The following is a 15750-nucleotide window of genomic DNA, read 5'->3' on the forward strand; positions in this document are numbered from 1 at the left end:
AGTACAAGGTTTTAAGGCTGAAAGATCAGGTTTTCAAGCCACAATTCTGGCCCCTGCAGAGCCCTGGGGCAGTTTGGAGCTTTAGTTTATGAACAAAAGGGTTATGTCTATGCCTTAAAAACCAGGGATCTAAGTTCAAACTAAGTCCATTCTAGAAAAATGAGTCTTTTTGGAAGGAGCCACAGAACGCTTTAGGTATACTTCCCAGGATTTGACATCAGACAAAAGCCAGGATTCGAGGAGATGGAAGAATGCCAATCGTCTGCCACCAACCTGGGGTGTTATCACGGACAGGCCACAAATTCCTGGCACGTTAGTCTCTTAACTACACAATTTATGAATCAGACTAGGTTATCCCCAAGGTCCTTTTCATTTCTAAAATTCAAATTCGTACATATTCCTCCTAATATTTACCATACATTTTTTTTCTTTATATTTACTTTCTTCTCATCTTGTATCCAGTGGGAAAAACAATAAGCACCATCATGAAATCATCGCACATGATGACATTTCTATAAAACCCAAAACACTGTGATAAAACGTCTTCAATTTAATGTCTGGGGACTGGGGACTGTGTTAAGCATGCACAGTAGTTAGTCCACTTGCCAAAGGTCCTGAAGCCAGAAAGTAGTAAGGCTGGGATGAAAATCCAGTACTCTGTGTCTAATGACCACTGAAATACTGCTTATCTGGAGTTGAATCACAACACATTCCAGGTGATGGAGATTCAGGGGCTGCGGGAACCACAGCAGAAACACAGATACAGAAACTCCACACATGGCCCCTCTTACCACCCGACAGCCCCCACCATCCCATCTCCCACCATGGTGAGCCGCCATGACTGGCACAGAATCACACAAGAGAAGCCTACAACATACTCCTATGTAACAACCATACCAAAGAATCCCAGCTCATAAAATGGATTTATTTCACTTTGGTGTGCAGTGTGGGAAGAGCCACTTTTTTCTTTCCAGTTAGAACTCTGATTTCCCATGCTGACCATAATGCTATAGCACCATAAACATTTACATATTGTCAATTTAAACAATGCAGAAACTCCACCACATTCATCAAAATGTGGAAGATGACAAAAGAGGCCAAGGCGGAACCGCTGTGAAAGCCGTAACATTTATTGAAGAGCGGACATATGTTTGCAAATCACAGTGTGCATGGGCATACATTACATGGTTCATAATGTTGTTCCAAGTAGGCTTTTCATAGTGCCTTCTCATAACATCCTTTTTAAAAATAATAATAACTGAAAGGAAAAAGAAAGTATCAGTTGCAATTACATTTACAAAACCAAACTGCTGCTTTCAATTAGAGTGAATCTGTGCTTGGCTACTCAGATATACACGTGTAGATTTTCCAAGGCCCATGCACACACTTCTGTAGGGGCAGAAATTTTCTATGAACAATGGCTTTAACAACCCAAATAGTATCTCTAAACACTGACAAGCTTGGGCAACAGGGCAACAACTGCAATGAACAATACAATTTCTAACATTTGTCCCAGTCAACATACCACTTTGCCCTGGAGATATTTAACACAGCATTTCATTTTTGGAATGATAAGGGATAATTCATCTAATTAAGGGTATTATACAGAATATACCTACAAAAGACATTTCCCATCTTAAATAATACTTAGAAAGTAGATTTATTGTAGATTTACTTCCTTTTGGTCTGGTGGAAGAAATTTTGGCAAAATTGTTAAAAAAAAATACTGCTTAGCTCTTAACATGGAATTTAGCCTCTCGTTTTCCTCTGTTAAAAGGTATCTCTCAACTGCAGTAATAAAAAATAACACTTAATTTCCAGGAATTTAAACAATTTTTAAAAATTATCTATTTGATAAGTAGAAAAGTTATGTTCTTCATTTTTTCTTTTCTTTCTTTTTTTTTTTTAGACAGAGTCTCACTCTGTTGCCCAGGTTGGAGTGCAGTGGCGCGTTCTGAGCTCACTGTAACCTCCACCTCCTGGGTTCAAGCCATTCTCCTGCCTTAGTAGCTGGGATTACAGCGCATGCCACCACACCCAGCTAATTTTGTTGTATTTTTAGTAGACACAGGGTTTCACCATGTTGGCCAGGCTGGTCTCAAACTCCTGACCTCAAATGATCTGCCCACCCCGGCCTCCCAAAGTGCTGGGATTACAGGCGTGAGCCACCGCGCCCCACCATTTTTTTCTGACGTACCTACCATTATTTTTTCCCTTTAAGCCTTTTATGGAAATATCTAAAATAGTAGTGATTAATGATCAAGGACTAGAAAGTTATTTATCTCCTCAGAGATTAATAATGTAAAGCTGAAGATGATTTTTTAATCAAAGAATCTGATAGTGTAAAATATCTGATGTAGGAATATGTAATTGATGACAACTGAGGGAGTTAATAAGAGTAAAATTAGAAAACTCTAAAAGAGAAAGCCTAATGGATTTGCTCTGCTCTGCTCAATTTGTTTGATTTAATAAAGTAACTACGTGTGCATCGATATGGCTTTACTCTAAGCACAAGATGTCAGTTGATATAAAAAATTCCTAACACTTTGTACTCGGTCTGAGAATTGGCAGTGTAGGGTCAGACTTTCACTTATTTCACTATTCATCCCTGGATGCAATGTTCCACCCTTTATGCCTCATTTGCCTTGAAAATTCAGAACTCTTCCACCTGCCTGAACCTATTTTGATACCTAATTGAATATTACATATAAGAATCTATATAAAGTAAATGTTTTGTCCAAGCATTTTAATTACGTTAACTTGTTTTTTTTGTTATTTTTCAACCCCCCATGCAAGTGAGCTGTTAACAATACTCAGGCTCTTATAAAAGAAAAATTCAGATATGCTCATATCAATTTTCAAGCAGGTGCTTTCCAGTCCTTGGTACATCTGGTTTTTCTTTTCATAGAAAAGAGTTTGCCGATCCACCATCATCTGCTTTGTATCTTGGCTGGATTCTTCCCAGAAGATGCTATCAGGGAATAGCCCATTTGCACTCCTAATTTGTAAATCAGTCATAAAATCAGAGGAAAGTGTACATATGCCACTCACTCATTTGTACATCAAATTTGTCAATCTGAAGCTGCCATAAAAAGAAGAAAGCTAATAAAATACCTTCATATCTGTCCATGTGCCTATTTCCCCAGACTTGAAACTGCCGTCCATTAAGAATTTGCTGTTTTGTTTTGTTTCGAGATGGGGTCTTGCTCTTTTGCCCAGGATGGAGTGTTATTGTTTCCTTAAATCAAATTATTTTCATTCAATCAGTAAACATTTACTGAACTGCTATGATGAGCCAGTACTGTAGCCATTTTTATCCTTCCTTAGAGAAATCAAAGGGGACTTATTCAGTGGGTTTCAGGCAATGATAAGGAAATGTCAATTTACGTCTGAGTTTTCTAGTCAGCTTTAAGGTAATCTCTTCTACATAAGAAGAAATAAGACAACTGAGAGTAAAGAAAGGAAGGGAGAGAGGCAGTCAGCACCTGCTACATGCCTAGCACTGAGCCAAGGACTGTATGTGGGTGTAAAACTCTTAAGCCTCTTAAGAACTATAGAGGTATTTATTTTTCCCATTTTACAGACAAGGGAAAAGAAGCTTTAATGAGTTTCATAACTGCTCAAGATGCTTCCCCAAGCTACAGTATAGCTTACATCCTTAACAGATTCACCACAGGAAAATACTACTGGAATAATTTTAGAATTTAAACTAAGACTTGAGTAACTCCAAAGTGCAGACTCAATGCTTACTGTTGTCATTGTTTATTGCATAACAACAAGATGCTATAAATACCTCTGAACTGAGAAACTGCTTGAACGCTCCAGGTTGAGAAACTACTATCCTTTGTTGCTATAAATTCAGTTTTTCCCACAATTACTGGTTCGGCTCCCACACGGGTAAGGAAAGAGCCCTTAACATTATGCCTTCGCTATGCCAAGAAATCTTTCATGTGAATAAAATCTTTTTTTACCTCCCTAAATTTTAAGATGAACTAAAGAAAATTTTGCTATGACCCTCCAAACTCCTCAATATTATCAAGTAAAAGTCTGTAATTAGTCTCTTTTAATGCTCTAGGAAATGCAAATCAAGACAATACTCTAGATTTTATAACATATTTATTCTTAGTCAATTGCTACTTCTTTTATATTCAAAAGTTAAATATATTATTGGTGTTTAGATAAAAACAAAAAAAAAACTGAAAAAAATACTCCTCCTAAGACTAATTGTCTCCAGGTACAATTCACTGTAAAAATAATTCCTTTCTCTTATATTCTACCTCTTACCTCATCTTGATTTTAATGCAAAGGAATTCATGGGCATCCTTCAATACTTCTTGCTTATTAGAAAGTTTTCTTCCTCTAGCTTTAACTAAGATGTCTTTTAAAAATCCACTGGCTTTTTTGCTGACCGTGACTCTTACTTTAAGTAGAGCATTGTTATTTTCAAATTCTAACAGCAGACACAGAAAGGTTTAAATTTGGCAAAATAATTGAAGTTAGATATTACTCAAATAGAAAATAAAACTTGAAATGACCAAGGAACCCTTTTTCCATTGCAGTAGATTGCCTCATAACGCCCACAGTGAAAGTAATAGATTTTTCAAAACTTGCGTTCTTTCTAGCAAAGTTCAACAAGTGCATGCAAATGTACATCTGTGAAATAAATCGGCCACAGACGCAACACCTGGAAATGAGGTCAAACAGGAAGCCATTTGTTACCACAATAAATTATATCTGTAATTTATACAGACTCCCCTACCACTTAAAAGAATCTATCTTAGGAATTTTAAAGATCCTAGTTCATTTGAAAGAAAAAAAAAAAAGATGAAAGGTTGACTGGAATATAATCCTTATGAAACTACAAGCTTTTGTATAGTTTAAGGACAACCTATACATGCTTTTAAAATTTAATTTCCTTACATTTGTATATAATAAGGAGACTGATTTTACTCATGCCTGAATTAACCTACAGAAATAGCTAAACTATTTAAACTTCAGATTTTTAAAGCAGTATTGTGTTAAAATTGCCCTTAGAAACCTAATATCCCTCTTAATTGCCTATCTATTCTTAGGAACCAAAATGGACCAGGAAAAAGTGAATGTAAGTTTCTTTTCCTTTGAGAGTTTCTTATTCTTCTTACCATGACAATGCTGATAGGAACTTACATCTTGTACGTACTTCTAAGTAGTAGATTCTGTAATGCAGTACTACTTGGGAGCTCTCAAAAATTGACAGCCTCAGGAGCCTGTTGCATGTCAACATCTTTTGCCATGGCTTCTTTCAACTAAGTTTTTGGTCCCATCAACATGGTTGCATTTTCTAAGCAGAAAATAAAACTACCAGCATCCAGGCCAGGTGTGGTGCCTCACGCCTGTAATCCCAGCATTACTGGAGGCCAAGGTGAGTGGATCACTTGAGGCCAGGAGTTTGAGACCAGCCTGGCCAACATGGTGAAACCCCGCCTCTACTAAAAATACAAAAAAATTAGCTGAGGTGTGCTGGTATGTGCCTATAATCCCAGCTACCAAGAGGCTGAGGCAGGAGGATTCCTTAAATCTGGGAGGCAAAGGTTGCAGTGAGCCAAGATCGTGCCACTGCACTCCAGCCTGGGTGACAGAGCAACTCTGTCTCAAAAAAAATAAAAAAATAAAACACAAAAAAACTACGAGCATCCAAACACAAGAACAATAAGAATTAGAAAAATTCTAGATTCATCTTAATTTCCTCCCCCCACCTCAATCTACTCTCTTTTTTGGCCGTAGTTCTACAGGGCTCCTCAGGCCACTGCCACTGCCCACCTCCTGGCCTCCACAGGCCTGAAGTCAGAAGCCTGAAGAGCAAGGTGGGATAAAGCACTGCAGCTCAGAACGGGCTGTGGTCTGTGGCCCTGGCAGTCTCCATAGAGTGCAAGAAACTTACTATGTAGTAAAATAGCTGGCTCTTACTTGATACATGTCAGAGCAAGACACTTTTATTAGTCCTAATACTAAACCTCAGCCAGATTAAATTTAAAAAAAGAAGTTAGAAGAAATTGTCTTCCCTTGGTAATGTTCCTTAATTCATCAGCTTTATCATTGTACCAATATACAAAATAACTATATAAAAGCACCTTAAAATAAGAATTCCTTCACCAAACTATTCTACATAGAATTATATATCTTATCTTATGAAAACATGGTCCTATATGAAATGAAGTAGAATGTATGCTAGAATATAAAAATTAAAGCTACTGTTCTCAAATTAAAAGCAAAATTGGAAATAATATAATTACTACTTAATATCAGAAATCTATCTTTTTGTTATATTGTACTTAAAGTAAGTTATGACTCAAATGCCTTAGCCAACCTCATCTGTTTTCATTAAGAATGGAAGGGAGAATGCCAAGAAATGCATAGGACTGTATCTCATAATGGTATCTTCTTAAAAAATGAACTCAGTACTTCTTTATGTGTGATAGTTCACTGCCTTATTTCTAGCTGCTATAAGCCAGTTACCCAGTTTACTAAGTTGATTATTCCAGAAATTGTCCAAGCAAAAAGTTAAGCTGATGAGTATTTCCAGGGTCATCATCCATTTCCCTTTTTGAAAGAAGGTTCTAAATATGCCCTTTTCCAGTCTTCAGGCACCTCATCAGTCCTCCACGAGGTCTCAAAAATGATATCTAGCGGTTCTGTGATGACTTCGGCCAATTCATTAAGTACTCTAGGATGCCAGCCATTGGGACCTGTGGATTTGAACATATCTGGGTTATTGAAGTTCTCCTTTACCCATTCTTCCCCTAGTCCATCATGGATTTCTGCTCCTATTTTTAAGTCATGCTTATCTCTTTCTGCTTACCACATGGACTTTTGAAGAACAGCCCTAAGAGTTTTTGCTTGTTATCTATCAATTTTCTCTTTCAAGCTAATTAACAAAGAATGTATTTTATCCTTGTCAAGCCTATATTTTGTTTAAAAAGGTCTACTTTATTTTCCTTTTATGTTCCTTCTAAGAGGTGGAAACTTAAAAAAAAAAGGTTAGATAAAAATATACCTTATAATAGTTCATCCTAAGTCACACTACTCAGTACTACACGTTAGCAACGTTAGTACCACAGCAACAGTCAATACATTGTGAGACATTCCCAAGGCAACCTATCTCATGCTGGAAGAGCACTTATCTATTCAGCTTGTAGCTGCAAGTGCTAATTCGAAATGCATCTTCCAAAGTAAAAATGATTCACAATCCTATTTAATCATTGTCATCTGTATGTATAAACAGTAACTTTTTCACATAGGCATATAAAAACCATAGTTGTATGTGAGCTGGAAAGAGGTTAATTAAGTATTTCTTACAAAGCAGCAACCTAGTCGAACTCATTTGCTGTGTGGTCTTTGCCATCAAAGTTCTTAGGTTTATATTACAGTAATTATCTCCAAGCTCTGATAGTTGTTGACAGTTTTAACCCCTTCATTGTCACAATTATCCCTCTGAAATTGAAAGGCAGCAGTAGATTACATTGCACTCCCCATCTGTCAGGGCTCTGCTGTGTACCCCCAATCCCTTGACAGATCTAGATGGACAAACAAGAGGAAGAAAAGGAAAGTTGGAAGGAAGAAGAAGGATGCCTGAGTCTTTCCTGGGAATTTTGTGCTGCTTAGATCCAACCACTTGCTTATTGAATTGGAAAACTATTGGAAAAGGTTAAATCAATTTTGTTCTCCTTTCTTTAGTTTTGTTTTTCTAGTCTCTATCTCTCCAACCTCTCCAAGCCTTGTAAGTGCCCAAAAAATAAAAATCATATTGCAGACATCATCAAGACTCTTTAAAAGAAGAATTCTGTACATTTCTCTAGGGTATAGCAATTTGTTGTAGCACCTGCCATTTTCACCCCTGCTCAAACAGCCACCTGCTGACGGCAATATGTTAGCTAATATGTCATTATTAATTAGTTTGGGTGGCACCATCAGGCAATCACATTTAAATAGATGGAAAGTATTACTATCCAGGCTCACGAAGTTTCTTTCTCCAGAGAATCAAGCTATTTTGCTGTAATACTAAGTAATGATATGTTACTACTAATTAATATATTCAAATAGTCGCCAAAATAAACCCATACCCAACCCAACACCTCTATTAAACATCAGCTCTTGTTATAAACTGCAAAAAAAGTAATCTTCAACCTATCTGAACAAACCAAGTTGTTGGGCTTTTGTGGGGAGGGAGGAGGAGTGAGGGAAAATTCTGCAGAGAAGGGAAGTTACCTGAATATAAAGAAGGTAACACTTTGGTTTGGTTTTTTTTTTTTTTTTTTTTTGAGATGGAGTCTCGCTTTGTCACCCAGGCTGGAGTACAGTGGTGTGATCTCGGCTCACTGCAAGCTCCGCCTCCTGGGTTCACGCTATTCTCCTGCCTCAGCCTCCCAAGTAGCTGGGACTACAGGCGCCCGCCACCACGCCTGGCTAATTTTTTGTATTTTTAGTAAAGACAGTGTTTCACCATATTAGCCAGGATGGTCTCGATCTCCTGACCTTGTGATCCGCCCACCTCGGCCTCCCAAAGTGCTGGGATTACAGGCGTGAGCCATTGTGCCTGGCCAACACTTTGGTTTTTAATGCTCTAACAAATGAATACATAAAAAGGTGTTAACACCAAAAATTGCATTTCCTATAGAGTACAAGAAAACTGGCTATTTGTGTCAGAAAAAAATCCAGGAAAAGCCTTAGGTTACAGTGTTAGGGCACTCAGATGGCAGCAAGACTACTTCCAGGAAAAGAAAAGGCCGCAGAGGGAGTCCACTGTATCTTCAGGACATTCTCATTATAATGCAAGATTCCATGTCTGCCCCATGTTCAATAGACTTCTGCCTGAAGTCAGAGACATGATCCTGCCTACCTTCAAAGGTCACTTTGCTCTAGAAACATAGAAAAATAAAGAAAATGCCTTTGGACAGATTATCATCTAGCAAGCAAAGACACCTTGCCTATTAAACTCATCGAACGGTGTGAACCATGAAGTCATTTCACAGATCTAGTGTCAAACTAACAGCCTCCAAAACCTCTCATGCCTTTGATTCCACAAAAACAAATCACATTCATTAGACAAGTCCAGCCTTGCAATCTGCTATTTTTCATTCTTTGGGGGAAAGGGTGGGGGGCAGATGAACAGGATTTCCGCAATGGGTCATGGAGAGTTTCAAGATGTGAGAGCAGTCACAGAGAACAATAATTAGTGGAGCACATGTTGCTTCACGACCATAGGACACGTCGGTGATTTCCCTGTGCCGAATGCTCCTTCATTCTTTTCTGGCTAATCACATTATGGCACTCCAGAGGCCGGTCTTGATAGATCTCACTCTTCGAGTGGAACAGAAATGAACAGTTTTAAAATTCTGACAAGCTTGAAGGAGGTAACTGCTGAAGATAACTCTTACAGACAAACATTCACAGAGCTGTTCCCATACGTATCACACATTTCTCATATTTCATTTTCCCCCTAAATTCTCAGGCACACCCCTATGAAGAAAATAAAAGCTCTTTCTTCACTCCACCAAGAAAAATAATCTATTCACATGTGTTCACAGTCTTCTTCCTCGGTTATCATACTAGGTTGACTTAAAAATCACGAAAGGCATTGATCCCTTCTTAAAATTCTTGAAAGCTGGCCAGGCACGGTGGCTCACACCTGTAATCCCAGCACTTTGGGAGGCCGAGGCGGGCAGATCACAAGGTAGGACAGGAGACTGAGACCATCCTGGCCAAAATGGCGAAACCCTGTGTCTACTAAAAATACAAAAATTAGCTGGGCGTGGTGGCGTGTGCCTGTAGTCCCAGCTACTCAGGAAGCTGAGGCAGGAGAATCGTTTGAACCTGGGAGCCGGAGGTTGCAGTGAGCCGAGATCGTGCCACTGTACTCCAGCCTGGCGACAAAGTAAAACTCCATCTCAAAAATAAATAAATAAATAAATAAATAAATAAATAAATTCATGAAAGCCAACTACTGCAGGAATAAATACCAAGTTATATTTTGGTGTCTTAACACCCCTAACGTTTTTCGTTTTTAAAGACAAGGTTTTGTTACTGTTGGTTTTTAAAGTGATTGCCAGAAGTTTCTTTGTAGTGTGCCAAATTATTATCTCCCTATTTCTAGGAGAACATTGCTAAAATGTTTACATCACAGTTGGTCTATTCTCCCCCTTTGACTTTGAGATCACTCTCAGTCAGGGAGTTTTTACATTCAAGCCACCCAAACCTAATTCTTGGGTTGTGACTTTCTCAGGTTCATTTTTTCTAGGCTTTTACAGGGTTTGAGGGGCCCTTCATTTCAGAGGCTAGGCAGTTCTCCTATGCCAAATCTCCTATCAGTGTTAGAATTCTAATCTGAGAAGCAGAGAGAGGCAGTAAAAGTTATTCAATGAATAAAGAAACTATTATCCTATGGTTAAAAATTAAGATTTATGAGATTGCATTTTTTTCTCAGTTGATTACTCTGATTTTTAACTGACTTCAAGTCTGTTACTCTTTTTAGCTTGTGATTTTCCCCCTAATTAAAGGCAATCAGAGTGATATGCAGGCTAAACACCATTCAGAAGTCATTTCTCTATTGTGACATTATTCTAAAGGATGTAGCTCAATTGCAGCTGTAGAACCAGTTGACACACATTTTCCATATTTGGTTGCTGAAGAAATATAACCGGTGACTGTATATTAATAGTATGTGAAATTTGCATACAATTTGGGAGACAACTGTGTAACAAAAAAATTGATGATGGTAGGATTGCTGCTTTCCATCCTTCTGGGTAACACAGGGGCACTAAGCAGAGTCTTTGGGTGGTTGGTGACAAGACACAAGATTTTTTGACCTCATGACAGAACTCAACTTCAGTTTTCCAACATTCAGCTACGTCACACTGGCTGTTACTATAGGACCAAGAAAGGTGGGAATTTGTGTGGAGAGAGGACAGTTAAATACAGACTCACCGTAACTGTAAATTTCTCCAAGGACAAAACCCCCACATTTCACATTTGTTCATATCTTCTATGGGAGCATTATATGTAATGTCAGCCACCACTACTGCTGATCAATTGAATCATCCCTACTATAATTTTCACAAAAATTTTTCACTAAACTAAATTCCTTTTAGAAAAGTTTAGTCTAGAAAGTCAGATAGTCTTTATTGCCTATACAATAAAGAAAACATGATCAACATATGTTCACTGAGCCCATATAAGTCTTAACGATCATCTTTCCTCTAAGCATCTCCTCTTCGGCTTCTACACTGGGGAAGGCTCAGGCGGGCTCCCGAACCCAGAGGACTGAAGGATGCAATGTTAGGTTATACAAATAGCTGGCCTACACATGTGTCCCAATATGCTCTTTTTCTGTTTAAAGAGTCTTCTAGGGTACATTTTCTAAGATTCTACAGAAGAGAAAAATGTTTGGCCTACTCCAAAATGATCCACATTATGATCTACATGTATTTTCTTTCTTTCTTTCTTTTTTTTAATTTTAGAAGCAAATATCCAAATGCCATCCTAATTATAAACTGTTCTCACTGTCCTGTCTTCATCAGAGGTGTTTCCTTGGTAAGTGAAATAATTTTCTCTACTTCCCAGAGAAAAATTCAGGGCTTCTCGCTGCCTCTTCAGGGCCACACAAGTTCTAACCTTCATTCAGGACTTTTCTGCAGCTTCGACACAGGTTCTAACCTTCATTCAGGGCTTTTCTGCAGCTTTCAGCAAATGGAAAGTATAGTAGAGAGGCTGGCTTGACATTTTCCTATGGCTTTTTCTTCAGGAAGAAAGTATCAGAAACAAATTCAGAGTTTAAAAAACAAAAGCCTCTTTGTTTATGCTATCCTGGGGCATTAACCGATTTTATAATTTTTCCAACTGCATAGCTATGCAAATTCCCTACTTTCTTAAAAGTACTTTGCTGTACCCATCACTGACACTTCTGAGAATGCCAACTTCCTACACAAAAGAACAACCCACAGGGCTGTGGTCTGCAGGTGGCAGCTCCCAGAGACAGCTGCTTCTGAGGCTAGCGCCGCCTTACCGCCTGGAGTCAGGGACATGCCTTATCTCAGTCAGGAAGAAAGGACTGGGACTCTAACTGTTGGGAATTTTGTACTGTACTTTCAACCATTGTTTAATAATTAACAGCTGATCACAACAAGAAGCGGGGGCAAGGTCACCACTCTTTCAAGAAGTTCAATAGAACGATTAAGGAGGTATTTGGTCGTTGGAAAGGACAGTGATTTTAAGAACAAAGAGGGAGCTTGGGCATATTTACACACGGAGCAGAAGGATTCCATGGAGACAGACTAAATGCAAAAAACAAAGGGATAATTATGAACCATAATTATCACTTGGGTCGGAGTGGACAAGGGGGGAGTTAGTCTTAAAGGGGAGAGGGGTAATTTCTCATCAAAATCAGAAGGAATGAAGACAGATGGGTCAGTGGGCCCACACATTTGGAGGTCAGTGGGAGAAGCGGGGGGGGCGAGAGTGTGCTGTGGACCACTTCTCAGTTCTGATGAGCCAAGGCTACCTGCAGAAGAGCCCATGAGAGGGGTAAGGGCAGAGTTTCTAGGAGGACGAGGGAGAGATTCGAAAATAGCCACCAAGAGAACTGTGACAGAGCTGAGGGCAGGTTTAGATTGGATTGACTGGAATCACAGTGATAGGTGCCTTTAGGTTTTTCCTCTGTCTTGTGATTCAGGTTCTCCAAATACCATCCAAAATGTGATCAAGACACAGGCCTTATTACTACGCAACACAAGCCCAGAACAGAAATAGCCATAAATACTGGAGTGTGCTGAACGCCAGTGTCTGGCCTCTACTGCAGTTCTTTAAAATATGGTGGGTCTTTGGATACAACACTTCTGTTGCCTGGCTCTCACCAGGCTCCTGGGCTGCTCACTTAAGGTTCTCATTCTCTCTCTCCTTCTGCCTCTCTCTCTCATCAACCTACTCCACAGGAAAATCATCTATTGTTGTATACTAGTTGTCTTTGAAATCACCATTAACATTAATCTGCTAACTCATACTTCAGTTATCACCAATATAATTGCCATGACAGTGTGCTTATAGAACATACTATGATTATTATTACCTGCCTGCCCCAGCAATAGCAGCAAACGGCTGGTAACATTTACTGTGTGAACTCCCTCTGTGCCTACCTCCCAGGGACTGTGATGAGAATGTACACTTTTACATAATCACCTTTACTTCTTACCACATGCCAATGCGATGGTAAACCATAGATTCAACTTTATAAATGAAGAATCTGAGGCTTTAAAGTGTAGACAACCTGCCAGGGTCAAACTGCTAATCAGTGGCAGGGTGGTTCTGTGCAACAGCAAAGCCCACTTTATTAAAACTACTTCTATGCTCTCCAATCATTTTTTATTGGGAAACTGTAATGGCTGAATAGCATCCCCTTGCCAAAATTCACATCCACCTGGAACCTCAGAATGTGATCTTATTTGGAAATAGAGTCTTTGCAGATGTTCTTAGTTAAGGATCTCGAGATGAAATCATCCTGGATTTAGGGTGGGCCCTGAATCCAATCCCTGGTGTTCTCATAAGGAAAGGAGAGGAGAGGACACAGGGACACACCAACAAGGGGCCAGGTGAAAGTGGAAGCAGAGTGGAGTGGTGCAGCCACGAGCCAAGGAATGCCAGAAGCCACCGGAAGCTGGAAAAGACAAGGAAAGTCTCCCCTAGAGGCTCTGGAGGCAGCATGGCCTTGCTGACACCTTGATTTCAGACTTCTGGCTGTGACCTGTGAGAAAACAAACTTCTGTTGTTTGTTGGTGTTATTTTGTTACAGAAGCCCTAGAAAACATGGGCTCCTTTGCAGGGAACACAGAATTTTAAATGCCATTAGAAATATTTTTTAATCCCTTAATTGCTTTTGGTGATAGATACAAAGGTGATTTTAGACAAAAGTTATTTTATTTTTATTCAGAATATAAAATATTACGCGTGATGCTTATTTAGTTATATTTAATGTCATAATGAAAAAGTTTGATTTCTTCCTATTCAATAAATGATGCAAACTGTTTAAATTATGTATGAAAAATATGATTTGTTAAAATATGTAAAAAAGCTATATGTTTATATGTTGACTCCATGTATATTAATATTCAGACTGAGATTTAACTATTGGTTACAGTATCAAAAATAGAAAATAGTCAACATACAGAACTACTATTTTTCTTTTGCTCAAAATATCCACGGGTTTATTTATTATTTACTTGAATATTTGTGACTTATTTTAAATTGCAAGACGAGAGAAGGTTTTAGTGGCCACTTCCAAGCATTGCTCTAAAAATAACATGCCATCGTTGTAGATATAATTTATTTCTGATAAATTAAAATTGAAAATAATTGCCAGTATTTTTGTTTTTATATCAGTTATTGAAGAATGAGAGTTTAGTGTGTGATATAAGCATACACATGCTCTACAAATGAAAGCTCTACAAAGTTTTCATTTTAAAGATAAAAATATTTAAGTAATTGTCTCTGTTTGTGACTTTAATAATGAAATAGTGACTTTAATAATGAAAAGTCACTATTCCCAACCTGGGAAACTTTTTGTAATTTCATGACAGCTCAGAAACTTCCATAACAATACTATGTTTCTCAGAAACTTGAGAAACACTGCAATGTTGTATCCCAGCCATTCTCTGGTTTTGGTTCTAAGAGTCATTTGAATTCTTAAAAATTACTGAAGATTCCAAAGAGCTTTTGTTTTACGGGTTATAACTATTGATACGTACTGTATTTTGAATTATAACTGTGAAATATTTAAAAAATATATTTAACTCATTTTAAAATAACACTAGTAAATGCATTACATGTGAACACAAATATTTTTATGAAAAATAAACATATATTCTCCCCAAAATTAAGAAGAATGGCATTGTTTTACTTTTGTGCATACCTGTGTATGTCTCTTTATATCTCTTTATGTTTGATCTGTGGCAATATGTTTTTAATTGAAGTATATGAAGCAAATCTGGCCTCACACAGACGTGGCACTGAAAAAGTAGGGAGTATCTGAACAGACTTTTCAGATAAATAATTGTAGATATTCATTTTAATACCATGGCAAAACTTGACAAGAGATGGTTTCTTAAAAGTCACTTGCCATTTGAAATTTGAAACCATATCAGTCAACTTTTCTTACTGTTTATTACATTAAAATCTTAGTCAATCTTCTACTTTTAATTGACTTTTTCCATCATACATGATTTTATGGTATCATGTTTGGTCATTTGGGAAATATTCAGTTTCTGAATTATGCAGATCTTCCAAATGTCAACACATATCATTATTCAATATATTTTTAAAATCCCATGCATTAATATCACCACCCGAGGTTGCCTAATCAAAAAAATCTTTAGGCAGTATGAAACTATCAAAGTCACTGGGACAAATATAAGTTTTCTGAAATTCTTGTTCTCACTTGAACATTCACATTTTATCATTAACAACAAATATTGTCAATCATGTTTTTTGAAATATTAGGTTCACTTTAGTTATTTTTAAGAAATCTGCCAAATACCCAAGTCGAAATAAGCATGGCTTGTTTCTCAGCTGCTCTTTCAAGTGAAAATGGTGTTACATGGAAGAAGCAGTCAGTTGAGCCAGCAGCTCAAACAAGAGTACAAGTGGTTTGCAAGGGGACAAGATTTACATACATGTCCATTTGCAACAGAAGCACTGTATGAGTAGTTCTCATTTTGTCACACAGAATAT

The 15750-nt window shown here is 37.9% G+C and overlaps 1 protein-coding gene across 1 annotated transcript in view; it reads right to left on the reverse strand.

Moving 5' to 3' along the window:
• Nucleotides 1-1109: 1109 nt before the first annotated feature.
• Nucleotides 1110-15750, reverse strand: part of SAMD5 (sterile alpha motif domain containing 5) — a 60964-nt gene continuing 46323 nt past the window's right edge. The window contains exon 2 of the mRNA XM_025383092.1: nt 1110-6725. Coding sequence (XP_025238877.1) covers nt 6663-6725 — 63 coding nt within the window. The 3' untranslated portion in view covers nt 1110-6662. The remainder of the gene's footprint in view (nt 6726-15750) is intronic.

This window comes from Theropithecus gelada, chromosome 4 (genome assembly GCF_003255815.1).
Source record: "Theropithecus gelada isolate Dixy chromosome 4, Tgel_1.0, whole genome shotgun sequence".
In the NCBI taxonomy this organism is placed as follows: Eukaryota; Metazoa; Chordata; class Mammalia; order Primates; family Cercopithecidae; genus Theropithecus; species Theropithecus gelada.